General features: G+C 46.5%; 2 protein-coding genes across 5 annotated transcripts; both read left to right on the top strand.

Moving 5' to 3' along the window:
• The first annotated feature begins 2,330 nt into the window (after positions 1–2,330).
• RPL35A (ribosomal protein L35a) lies at positions 2,331–6,022 on the top strand. Of its 2 annotated transcripts, none has more exons than XM_079315031.1 (5): positions 2,331–2,427; positions 2,738–2,780; positions 4,029–4,181; positions 4,978–5,122; positions 5,964–6,022. In XM_079315031.1, exons 2-5 carry the CDS (start codon positions 2,770–2,772, stop codon positions 5,985–5,987), a joined length of 333 nt encoding a protein of 110 aa, XP_079171157.1. In that variant the 5' UTR covers positions 2,331–2,427; positions 2,738–2,769; the 3' UTR covers positions 5,988–6,022. The 2 variants fall into 2 exon arrangements, with proteins under 2 accessions (XP_079171157.1, XP_079171158.1); XM_079315032.1 differs by having other exon boundaries at positions 2,346–2,432.
• Positions 6,023–6,155: 133 nt separating this feature from the next.
• LOC306806355 (uncharacterized protein) lies at positions 6,156–9,417 on the top strand. Of its 3 annotated transcripts, XM_079315028.1 has the most exons (4): positions 6,156–6,612; positions 7,465–8,051; positions 8,513–8,646; positions 9,354–9,417. In XM_079315028.1, the coding sequence occupies exons 2-3, from the start codon at positions 7,493–7,495 to the stop codon at positions 8,617–8,619; spliced, it is 666 nt and encodes a 221-aa protein (XP_079171154.1). In that variant the 5' UTR covers positions 6,156–6,612; positions 7,465–7,492; the 3' UTR covers positions 8,620–8,646; positions 9,354–9,417. The 3 variants fall into 3 exon arrangements, with proteins under 3 accessions (XP_079171154.1, XP_079171155.1, XP_079171156.1); XM_079315029.1 differs by lacking the exon at positions 6,156–6,612 and having other exon boundaries at positions 6,961–8,051; positions 8,516–8,646; XM_079315030.1 differs by lacking the exons at positions 6,156–6,612; positions 8,513–8,646; positions 9,354–9,417 and adding an exon at positions 8,151–8,501 and having other exon boundaries at positions 6,961–8,080.
• Positions 9,418–12,958: the final 3,541 nt, after the last annotated feature.

Below are 12,958 nucleotides of genomic sequence, written 5' to 3'. Positions count from 1 at the left end.
AAGGCAGTGATTGGGATTGCTCTCAGTAAATCCATAGGAAGGGCACATACCAGGGAGAGACAGAGGTGTTTAAGTTAAAGGATAATACTGCTCTGGGTCAAAGGAGAGTAATTTCCCCTAAACCAGGTAATTATGATAAGGTTTCTAACTCCTGAATTGATGAAAATACAGAACAGCCTTTCAGACAAGGTAATGGTAGAGGCACCCTGATTTCAAGAAGCTTGTTTAAATCATGGAAGGAAAAGATAACAGCAAAGTAGTGATTCTGAACATTATCAGTATGTTCACTACACTTGCACTGTTTGTACCCACTTACCCCTAATTCCTCTGAGCAGGGCTTTCAGTGGTCACCTAGGATGAAGAAGGAACTGATTTAATCCCTTTGCTTCTGAGATTTTTTATTTTATCTTAATTATTTTTAAAATGTAACAACTTGAGATAGAAATCTGATAATAGCATTTAAAAATGGCAAATTATCTGTATAATACACTAAACCCATTGCTTTTCTTTTTTCAACCTTTGAATCAATGATAGAAGTGGAAATGTAGTATTTTTACATCAAGTCAGGCAGTGTCTTCAGTCAACAGGCACTAATAAAATATTTTTCAATGTTTTACTCATTTTTATCTTTTTCAGAAATCCATGATCCATATTTTGAGTCTAAACAACCTAAGAATAATCTATTACATGTGGAGTCATAATGCTAAAAATATGGTGAAAAAAGATGTGTTGGGAGATAGCTGTGACAGATGATTACAGAAGCATTTTTGGAATAAGAAATAACACATGCAGCTCTCATAGGAAAAAGGGACTTAATTTGAAACAAAGCAGGATGCAACAGCTTTTCCTCTTTTTCATCAGCAGCCTCTGACCAGGAGAGAATTAACTCAGGATATTAATATGCTTTAAGAAAGCTGGCAGCTGGGATGTTTCTCTGAAGCCCCTTTGCTGATTTGCTCCTCCTGAGTATCTCCTTTTGCATTCATATCCTTGCTCAGCAGATCCATGTGCCAAGCCAGTAGGGTCTGGGCTTCTGTTAAATTGGAATTAAGAAGGAAAGCACTGTCTGGAGCATTAGAAAACCCTACAGAAATGAGCTGCTTGCTCTGAATTTTAGTGTCAATACGGTGCCCCTCAGACCATCCATTGGCATTGCCCTACATTGCTGTGTTTGCTGAACTCCCTCATTAAACTCTATTAATAATAAAGTATGTGAAGGATTCAGCTTTCCCCATGAGTTTTGGTTGACATTCTTTCCCTGCTGATCTAAAGGGAAAGAAAAACATATCAAGTAATAATTTTTAAAGTAACTGTATAAAAGGTCTGGCCTCCTGTTCCTTTGGGGATTGCAACTCCCTCTGCTGTGTGAGAGTCCTGGATGTACTTTTCTCCCACCCTGCTGCCTGATAAGTGAAAATGGATTCAATAGCAGCATTTTGTGCAGCATTTCTTGTAGTAAAGTGAAGAGACTGCAGTGAATTCCAGTGAGAAAATTCATAGCTGAGAATGTCACATCTCCTTTAGTTCTGTTTGGCAAACGATTGGCAAGGAGAGATTCTGAATACCCACAGGAGAGCAGCCGAGCCAGAAATCACAAGTAACTTCATTTTTACCAAAGAAAGGTGTCTTGAAAAGCAAAACAGATGTGGCCTTACCTTACACAGCTCTGCTTCCTGCTAGAAATATTAGGAGAGCAAGGTGCTCATTTTGGAAAAATAAAAAAGGGGAGGTGCGAGGAAAGGGCAAGGAATGGGAAGAAATCGGGAATGAATAACCCTGACGTGAGCAAATGGGTAAGTACATGCTTCCAGACCTTATTTAGAAAAATAAAGGAATGTGAAACTTGGTTACAGACATTTCAGTGTCGAAGTATCTTTTTTGCCTCCAAGGCGATATCAGAAGTAAAATAAATGTCGAGATGATTCACTGACTCAGGTTAAGAACAGAGGACGACCCGAGCACCGAGGGCTGCTCCCTCCCTGGCGCTGCCTCTCTTCGGGCTCCTCGGCTCGTTCCACCGCCAAGGCCCGCTTTCATGCGCCCTGCACAGACCGGCCCGGACTCCCCTCAGCCTCTCACCGGGATCTGCCTCATTTCCCCCGCCCCCGGTGCGGTGCCGGCCGCCCCCCGCCCTCACCGGGATGCGCCGCCCGTCTCCGTGGCAACCACCACGCTCGGGGGCCTCGCGGGGCTGGCCAAGAGAGTGCCTGTGCAACGGGGCTGGGGCTGCCCCTCGCGGGATCGCTCTTGCGGGGATCAGCCCCGGGAACGCGGGACGCGGGACGCGGACGGGGGGCGCGGGGTCGCCGGGCCACCGTCAATAACTCACTCCGGCAGCGCTCGGCCGCCCGCTCGGGTCCTGGCGGCGCCTTTCCCGGCAGGCAGCGCGGCGCGGGTCTCTTTCGCCGCCATCTTGTGGCGCTGGGGGTGAGGCGGAGCGGGGCCGCGGGCCGGGAGCGGGGTCAGGGGATGCTGCGCCCGCGGTGGGGCCGCCGGCGGGCGCGGGGCTCCCGGGGCGCGGCGGATGGCGCGGGGCGGGGCGGGAACGAGGCGGGATGGCGCCGATGCGCGGCGGATGGTTGCAGTCGCGGGGGCCCTCGGCTGGAGCGGGGCTGAGGCGGCTGCGCTGTCGGGGAGCGGAGGGTCCCGGAGCTCTGCGTGGCTCCCGGGTCGCCCCCAGCTCGCCAGGCCGGGCGGAGATGCCGGCCTGAGGCTCATGGCTGTGTGTCGTTTCCAGGCCTGCCGGGACCGGGTCTGCGGGAGGACATCATGGCTGGGAGGTGAGTGACTGCCCGAAGTGGCTCTCGGCTGGTGCTGTAGCGCTGCCGAAGCATTTCTGAGAGTATTTGTTGAAGCAGTAGGCAATAAACGGTGTTCCTCTGCCCAGTGTCCTGCTGGGCCCTGTAGAACGCCTGCAGTTGTGTGTTCCTATTCTGAAGTCTCTTGAGCTGGTTGTAGTTGCTGTTAGGATGTGCCACGTTCTCCCTGGCCTGTCAGTAAATATCAGTGTAAAATTTATGTGTTTCTTAGCACAGTGTTTGTGACTTTCCAATGTATACTGGACTTTGACATACATTGTTTCCTTGAGTAAAGGAAGCAACATGTTTTTCCTATGGGTAAATTTCCTGTTGTGCTGCCGAATTTTCTTACGGATGTAGGGATTGAGTTTGTGAGTAGAGAGATTAAATTAGAATACTCTGGGGCTGCCCCATCCCTGGAAGTGTTCAAGGCCGAGCTGGATGGGGTCTGAGCAACCTGATGTAGTGTGAAGTGTCCCTGCCCACGCAGGGGAGTCAGAACTGCATGTCCCTTCCAACCCAAACCATTCCATGGTTCTGGGAATCATAGCTTTAGGTCTTAGTATTTATCTCTGGAGTTTATGTCCTGTTACACATGTGGCAGGTAGAACTGGATATCTCAGTTTGGTCCTGTGCTATCCCAGGGCAGGTGCCACCTGCTCTTGGGCCAGACCTGCTGTCTATTTGGTGCGTGGGACAAGTCTTAAAGTTACTTTTCATAGTCAGTGCAAGGCAGGACTTTGTCTTGAAGAACTGGTGGGGAGTTAGTGTACTGTCTGTGTCCAGTGGATGTCAGGCTGTTGCTCTGGCTGCTAACTCCTTTGAGGATACAAATCAGGGGCAGTTCATACCTTCTGTAGCAGTAACTGCAGCACAGGAGACTTCCTGTGGTGTGTAGAAATAAAGCAATGTTTATTCATCAGTGTTAGTACACTTTTGGAAATAATATCTCCTAATTCTGAAGCATTTGAAACTTAGTATGAAGCTTTGTGCCAGGAGTTTATGACAAGCAAAAATTGCAATGTTCTCATAAATACTTCGTGTTCCACATATTCAGCTTTCCTCTGTTCATTGAACATAAGTATTTGCAATGATTTGTGAAAGTTGGCTGTTTCCTCTGCTAATTTCTACTGGTGTAGAACTAGTTTCTTCTGAAACAACCCGTGATTTGTTTTTACTTTTGTTACTTTGGAGTGAATTATAATTTGCAGATGTTTTCCATGTCTTTAGGCTGTGGTGCAAGGCCATTTTTGCTGGCTACAAACGTGGCCTCCGAAATCAGCGGGAACACACAGCCCTTCTGAAAATTGAAGGTGTTTATGCCCGTCAGGAGACAGACTTCTACCTGGGCAAGAGGTGTGCCTATGTGTACAAAGCTAAAAAGTAAGTAATGTTTTGTTCTTGTGCTAAATAAGCCAATTCCTGTACCAGCTTTTGTGAATGCTAAGAGATAATGATATTATATAATACCTTAGAGAGCATGTGGGATGAGAAACAAGTTTTTCTTAAGATTGACAAAAACTGAAAGGTGGGTTGATGGAGTAAATTGAGGTGGGAGAATTTGTGTTAAATACTATGAACTGTTGAGTTACTTAAACAGTAAAGTGATTTTGTGAAGCCTGGATGAATTTGTATTCTGACTTTTCTGTACCCATGTCTGAGCGCTGTCACTTCTGCTCTGCTGCCATTGGTAGACACCTTGGGAGCACTGCTTATTATTTCCACTTCCCTCTTTTTCCTTGAGTGCTGTTGTTAGAGTTCAGAATTGCCTTGAGTAAAATTGATCAGACTGATAACTTGACCCCCATCATTTCCAACATGGCACATGGCTCTTCATTTTAAGGCAATTTCTGCCATCTCTCCCAATGGCCTGTTCTCCTGCCTTCAGTGTGTCTGGAGAAATAAGGTGTTGGCAATTTTATTGTTGATTTTTCAGTTTCATATTAGCAGAAGTGTTTTCCAAATTTCTGAGTTTTATAAGCTGTTAATAGTTGTCTGGTGGAACTTCTGAGAAATCACAAGCTGTAATTACCCCTTTGAAAGAAACTGTGAAAATCCAAAGCCTGGAAAATAAGTAAATAAAAGTAGACATTGGTCTATACAGAGCTAATTATTGAGGTGCCCTAGAGAGAACATTGTCACTGCCCTGCTCAGCTGTTGTTTGCCTCCTTTCCCCCAGCAACACGGTAACCCCCGGAGGCAAACCCAACAGGACACGCGTGATCTGGGGGAAGGTGACCCGCGCCCATGGGAACAGTGGCATGGTTCGGGCCAAGTTCCGCTCCAACCTTCCTGCCAAGGCCATTGGACACAGAATCAGGGTGGTAAGTGGGTGTGGTTTAGCAACAAGATACTTACTGGCAGTGTTTGGGGGGCCTTTTAATTCCACATAATGTGAGGGAACATTTGAATTCTGGTTTTGTTCTGTTGCTGTTGGGTGTTCAGCATGGCTCAGTGGTTGCAGTGGTGGAGCCTAGAGTGGCTGTGCTGAGTGGATTTGTCTCATTGTCCGGGGTTTGCACGCTTGCTCAGGTTGTCTAGAAAGGCTCTTCAAGTTCCAGGACTCAGCTCCTTTCTAAAGCTGTCTTGATTCATTTTTCACCAATCTGTTCTGTGTATTTTTGCATCCTTCTGCTCCTCTACCCGTTTGATTTTTCTCTTACCTCCCAAATGTGTTTTAACTGGGAGTGGTGCTGTCCTTTCATGGCCATTCCCATCTGCTTCCACAGTTGACTTTAGCCACAGGTATTAGTGGGACTGCTGCTTTATGTCTTTCACCCAGAGTTGTGATGTAATATTTCCTTAGTGGGGGTGTCAAAAGGAGTTCAAGAGGGGTGCAGTCCTTCATTTCCTTTCCTTTCCTTTCTTCTGCTTAGAAAAAGCACAGTAGGAGCAGCACAGATAATTCCTGAAATCCAGAGCCCTGGGAGGTCTTGTTGGTGGTGCGCAGAAGGGCTGGTTGCCAAGGAGTCTGTGCCACTAGCAAAGTGCTCCTGCAAGTCACTGAACCAGCTGTTGGGCTTTTCCATTCTCATGCCTCTTATGTATAAACTGGGGATTGCTTTTATAGCAATTGAAAAGATTAATGATCTAGATTGTAACTGCAAAACTCATGTTTGAGTACAAGATTTCTAACATGATTTTGTCTGGTTTTGTGTTTTACAGATGCTGTATCCATCCAGGATCTAAATTTTTATTGGAAATAAAATGGAGACTCTGTTTAACTTTTGTATATTTCTGGTTTTATTGCCTCCATTAATTTTCAGAGACCTCTTTCTCAGTAGTGTATTAGGTGCTGACAGCACAGAGAGAGACACTAAATCCTGGCAAGTGCAAAGCCTCTCTTACATCTCACAGTAGTAGTTCTGGTAGAATCCCAGATAATGAGCCCATGTGTACCTGGGCAGCACATGTGCTCCTAGTGTCTGCTCTGTGTCAATTATTTAAGCACCTTTCATTGCACAGCTCTGTGGTGCCCAAGTGTTAACGCTGTTTTCTCGGCCAGCCTTATTCCAGCATGTCATGTAGGGCAGTGAGTATCCTTGCAGCACTTATGTAGTTCTTTTAGGTTTGCTGAACAATAAGATAGTGAAAAACTAATTTACAATCTTGAAGTGCAAGGCTTAGGGTTTCTTATGTCTGAAAATGCCCCCAAAATACTGAGTAGTTTAAAGGGAGTTTTGAGACAGGTACAGGTTGTCATGGTTGCTGCTGATGTCACAATCCCAAATTGAGCTGCGGATACTCTGTGAGGGCAGTTCCACGTACACCAAGTAGTTCCATCATTTTCAATGCATCCTAGTTGGTCAGGCAGGTAAGTCCGTTGGCTCAACCACACCTCCAGCCCACTCCAGTGCAGTCCTCCCTTCCCAGGGCATGAGAGCTTCTTTCTCCCTGTCCGGCCCTGCTGCCAGTGTGTGTCAGGGAGCCCTCTGAGGCTTTTCACATCTGCAGTAGGCTGGTATTTCACAGCTAGTCCTCTCCTGAAAGGTGGAGTAGTTGTGTGTGCAGAATACATTGTTAGGTAAATCAAAACTTTACTTTGAATTGGAATTTATAAACTTCGCTCAACTACTCAGCTCTGGTATAGAAATTATTCTCCTGGACTTAAAGATCTAAGCCTGCTGCTACTGCTGTCCTTCACAGCAGGAGAGCCTTTGCTGTGGAAAATGCTTTTTTTTAATGTGTGGAGAGAAATTGCAGCTTATGGGATACTGACCAGGTCAGGTAGGGCATATTGGATTCAAGGAAGGGTGGATGGGATTTCCAGCTTTAGGTATTGCAGAGGAAGGAGGAAATATAGTGAGCAAAGTGGACTGTAACAACATGTTTGTAGGCCTGTGGTCACTATGCAGTTGGGTTTTGCTGAGAAGGCAATAAGTCATTTTGAGTTTGGTACAAGATGCCCAAAAATAGGTAATTGTCCCTTGTCTCTCCCTTCATCTCTTTCTATTGTACCAGACTACCAAGGTACAAAGCCTTTTTTTTGGGAGGTCCAACCCCAAAGAGCACATGGCTGCAGTTTGTGAATCTTTATATCAAAACTTATTTTTGCTTTCATTTGCTCCCACCCAACCCAGTATTGGCGGCTCAAATCAGCAGGTATTCCTGTTTCGAGCCTGTGCTGTGCAATTGCCTTTGCTACTTCCACTCCTTTCCCCAGCAGCACAGTAAACTACGTGTGAGAGGAAGCTATGGCATCAAAGGAGCCAGCCTCCTTCGTGGACAGAACCACCTGGGATTTCCTCAATCTACTGGACATGCTGGGGAGCCGAAATGGACGAGTGGGTGTGATGGAGGTGGACCATGCTGAGTCAAGAGCTCCCTCATTGCTGGTGGATTTCACCCGGGACCTGTGTGGCACAGGGGACATCAAGCACAGACCACAGCAGGCAGATGATGAGGGAAAGGAAGAGGAGGACCTGGTTCCCCCACATCTGATTTTCATGCTGTGGCAAGCCAGTGTGTTGAAAAGGCTCATGCAGTGGGATCACCTGGAGGAGTCTGTCCGGGAAGTGAGGAATCTCCTCCCCTGCCTGCCAGACGTGCTGGTGCTTGTGATGATCCGTCCTGACTCCCAAGAGCAGCTGGACCAGGCAGTGAGCGCGCTGAGAAGAATGCAGTGTGTGCTGGATGGGGCCCTGCAAGTGACTGTGGAGACTGCAATTTACAGCCCAGGCCAGCCTGGAGGTATCCTGGAGGCAAAGAGAGCTGCCTGTAGGGCACTGAGAGAAGCTTTGAACTGCCACGAAGGTAACAGGGTAGCACAGCTAAACAAAGGGGTGAGGGACATGAAAACATGCTCAGGGCAGAGTCTGTAGACTGAAGTGGTGCTTGTCAACTGGATTCAAGTACAAGAGGGAAGACAAGCTGGACTTTGCAGGCAGTATGAGCCAGAAATGAGAATGAGGGTTTACATGCTGGGATGGGGATGGACAACGTGTCTAAGCCAAGTGTGTTCCCTCTCCCAAGTCAGATGGTGTTGGCTCTTCCTTGCCCCAAAACACACATGGCAGTAGAAATGCTGCTCAGTGTAAGAGCTGCAATCTTGACTCCCTGCTGGAGCTTTCTATGACGATGTTAACTGCTCTGCAGACTCACTGACCCTGAATTCTTCATTGGAGGGATGTGCCAACCTTTTTGGGTGGCCACAGGCCTTAGCTTTGAAAGGATGGTGCCAGGTGTTTTTCTATCATTTGTATTTCTTCCCCTAGAAGTCGACTCCCAGGAGCCGTTTGTTATTTCGCTCCCGGAGCTCAGGTACTGCCGAGTTCTGCCTGAATGTAGGCAAGAGAAGGTATCAAAGACAGATGGAGAATGAATTCCCTTGGGCAGCAGAATTTGTCAGGTTGGTTTTAGCACTGTCCTGCCCCTTTGCAGAACACTTCTTGGTGACTTGCTTGTCTGCCCAGGCCTTTTGCATGGATGAGATTCAGTGTGTGGCTGCTGCCAGAAGGGGACACTGCAGCCTCAGCATGAGCACCACACGTCCTTGCCACAAAGCTCAGAGTTCTTTGCTGCATTGGCTGAACAATCTGATCTGGGAAACTTTTATCAAAAATTACCATGTTTCTCCCTTGCATTAAATGCCTTGATTGATTATCAAAATGTCCCTAAGAAACCTGTCCCTAAAAAAACTGTCAGCAGAAAGGGAATTGGAGGAGGCCAGAAGGCTCTAGATTTAAAACTGTCCCAAAACTGAAACAGTGAGAGAAACTCAAGACTAAGGCCTCAGACCATGTTTTCCCAGGAGAGCCTGGATGCCAGACTCTCTGGTTCATGGCTCTCATCAGGAACAAAGCTCCTTAAACTCCCCAGGGTTCTTTGTAGCAGGGAGTTGACTTACATACAAGTGGATATCCAGCAGATTGAGTTTCTGGGATGGTTATTTTGGATTGGAGGAACTGTGGGAGTAGTAGAATAATTTTAAGTCCAGTTACCAACATAATAGCTGAAATAATTTCTCATCCTCTGTGGGCATGGCAAAGCACTATAGGTAGCTGCATTTTTTTTGCATTGGGAGTTTATATGTATTTTTTCTGATGTTTTTTATAGATCTTTTGTCATCCTAAGATCTTCATTATCATCAAAGGAAGGATTAAAGACCTGATTTCTCTCATTTCTCTGTGTGTGTGTGTATCTATAAGCCTCAAAGCTTATATCTAAGACTGCAAAACTTGCTGAAGCTGCAGGTTTATGCAGTATGGTACAGAAGTGTGGCATTTGAGGGGGGTACAGATCCTGTAAACCAATATTTGTCAAAGAAAGGATTCTCCAGGTTATTTTTTGAATGTGGATTCTTTCCAGATCCTTAAGAATGTGGCTTTATGAAGCAAATCAACCTTGCTGTAAGTGTTTGGGTAGTGCTGATGCTTGGCAGACTTTTGGATGAGGTGACCCAATTGCTGTGTTGTGGAAGAGACTTTCCATGAGCATTTCCATGAGATGAGTTCTGCCTTTCATTACTGAGGACACTGGTTTTTGGTCAAGCTAATGAAGAAATAGTTCCCTTGAGTCAAAGCAAGACATGTACATGTTCAGGCTGTTTGTGAGTGAAGAAAGTTTGGCTTCAAAAGATCAGTATATTAGGATATCCTTAAAGCAAGAAGTCATAGTGAGGGCCTGTGTCTCTATTATTTCCTGTAGCATTTGAAACACAGATAACCACCCAAATCCAGGCATAGTCCATGCAGCTGTCAAGTTTCTTTTCTTGCAGCATGTTTGTATTGTGTCCAGGCACTTCTGTGCAGGGTGTTCTGGGGCACTGTCAACATGAAAGGGGGAAGAAGCTCTTAGATGTGGCTGAAATCCTGACCAGAGCTTGGGAGATGCCCTACAAGGGCAAGTGATGTAGCCACAGGGGTGTGTGGCTGGGACAATGAGGAATGTATTCACCCAGAGAGCTGAGGAGGAGAGGAGGCAGAAGGCCCTTGATGGGTGCTCTCAAGCAGCACCCTTGCTGCATTCTCCACCTAATCCTGAGTGAATACAGAGAAGTCTTAGAGTGTCCTGAAGTGTACCAGAAGGGCCCCTTTGTGGTCTCTCAGGGCTGGCAAACCAGGCAGATCTACACTGACCTACTCTGCTCATTCCAGCACCTCTAGGGAAGCTGCTGGATCTGCCCTTTGCCTTATAAAAGGAAGTAGTTCTGAAAATCTGGGAGCTTGGCCATGTGAGGAAGGGGCTTTGTGCCAAGGAAGAAGGAGAATGCATGAGGCAGGAGGGGCTGTGTCTGCGTGCAGTGGTCCCAACTATTGGCCCCCAGCTTGGTGAGGTCTGAGGTGATTTTTAAGACATGCTGCAAAAGGTAAGTGCAGAAAAGCTGGACTCTTGGGTGTCTAAGGCATGTGTGTACTGGGAAAGAATGGACACTGGTGGCTGTGAACAAACAGCTAGTCTTGGGTCCTGTTTTCAAACCAAAGGCAAGGATCCAGCTGAGGACAGCCAGAAAAAAAGGCCAGAAGAGGCAGGCTTGTTCTTTGGGTCTGATTTCATACTCATTGCTACTTCTTTAACATCTTCCAGTGAAAGATCCAAGAGTGGAATAGGCTGATAGACTGCCTCCATCTGTCTCTAAGAGGGCAGGGAAAGACATCCTTCCTATTGTGTGACCAGAACTGACCAACACTTTGGCCTCTCTGCACATGGCTCTGTGCCAGATTTCCATTCTCCTCTTCAGCTATACCTTCCTATGCCCCTCTGCCATCCAGAAGGTGATGGTGACTCAAGGAAACATGAGGAAACAGTACGTCAGAGGGAACTTTTAGAGGGAACAGAGAAAAAGAGACAAGAAAAATGCTGGCAGTTCCCCATCAGGAAGCCAGGCTGTGTCCCTGCTGTGCAGTGCCAGGGACTTCCCAATTTTATTTGCTTATGGTGTGTAAGGTCCACTGAATGGAGCCCAGAGGGCTGTGATGACTTGGATGGATCCAGGCCAGGGCCTTGGGACCAAAACTGGGGCTGCTTTAGCTGGCCCTGGAGGTAGCTGGGTCTGGAGGAGTGAGGAAACCTGGCTCAGAACAATGCAACCATCCAGTTTGGATTCAGTTGTGACTACTCACAGAAAGGGTTCATGTCTGATTTGATACAAAGTTCAAGCTCCGATGGGTAAAAAGTGGGAAGGCATTTGGGTTCAGGGGCCAGAAAGATTGAGGGGAAGCTGGGGAAGGCCAGTAGAGGAAATAGGAAGAGCCATGAAGGAGTGAACAGGAGGCAGGCTAGAAGGGAATCAGTGGGACTGGGATGTTGGGGGCAGGAGTGGGGTTTGGGGTATTTTCTTCTCTCACAATTACCTCCTCTGCTGCTACTTTGGGGGACCCAAGGAGGTCTCCATCGATGACGAGCTCAGTGAGTGCTGGTGCCCTGCAGCAATGCCCTGGTAGCAGCTGGCAGTGCTACACAAGTAAAGCACGTGCTTTCCAGCATCTAGTAAGGATGTGTTTTCCAAACACATGAATGATTGAAGCAAGTTTGGAGAACAGATCAGTGGAAGAGCAAATGTGCAAAGGTTTGCTGATGCTTAACTTGTCTGCAGCCAGTTCAAGCTCCTAACTGGCTCAGAGGGTTTTCCAAGTATCCCCATGAGCACTAAAGCTACTGAAAGGAAGAATTTAAGGAGTTGGGCTGTGTCATTGGACACAGGCTCAGAACACCTCTTACAGATTCCTTCTTGCTCATTCAGTCTCTCTGCTCCAGTATCATCAAAACTGAATCCTTTTTCCTGTCCTCTTTTCAATTTTTCAAAAGAAGGGTTAATCTCGGTAAATGCAGGCTCTAATGCAGTGAACCTTTTTTTTTTTTTTCTTTTCTTTTTTTTTTTTTTTTCTTTAAGGCACTAGTAATACACATGCCAAATTTTTTTCTCTGAACAAAGCATCTTCTCTTTTGAAGTCAAAAACGAACAGATGTTTTGTCTGCCCTGGACAGCTATAGGAATATGTAAGGGGTGTGATGACCCTCATTTAGAGCTGTCTATAGTGATTCTCTACAACTGACTGTCAGATGGATGTTTGATGGAGTGTCAGTGTCTTCTAAGTACATCTGTGGTTTCGCTCAGATTCCTGACAGGGCTCTGAAGACATTTTGTGGGGGACTACAAATGCTGCTGAGCTCATGACTGCCTCTGAACTGTTTGAGTTGTACCTCTTTAAGTAACATAAAGGGAGTTGTATGTGTAAGATCTTACCCCTGTTAATGAGTAAAGAAATGTAAACAAGGTTGTTTGGGTATTGTGGGTGACATTCACCTTTCCAACCAGCCTTTGCTGGCAGTGTTATGTGTGCCCAAGATAAATTAAAGAATTGCAGTGGCCATGAATAACAGCTCTATGTGGTCCCAAATTTTAGTTTTTAGTGACTGTGCTGGCAGTTTGAACATTGAGGCCACTGCAGAGAAGTAGTCAGTGGTGTACCTGAGTTAGGAAGAAAACTCCAATTTCTCCTATATTTTCTGTGCAAGAATTATCTTCATAAACCTGGGGAATTGCCAGCTGAAAGCCAACTTGAGGCATCTTGGCATCTCTAGGCAAGTCACTGGCATGACTCTTCTCTGGAAGAGCTCTGTGAGAGCCAAGCTGTAATGGTGTGCACATTAGTCAGGCTTTAACCAGTGCCACCACACCACAGACTGTGCTGGCTGCTCATCAGGAGTTTAAACACTCC

Source organism: Erithacus rubecula (genome assembly GCF_903797595.1).
Source record: "Erithacus rubecula genome assembly, chromosome: 11".
Classification (NCBI taxonomy): Eukaryota; Metazoa; Chordata; class Aves; order Passeriformes; family Muscicapidae; genus Erithacus; species Erithacus rubecula.
Note: the sequence above shows the minus strand (reverse complement) of the source record. Positions and strands in the feature narration are given on the sequence as shown.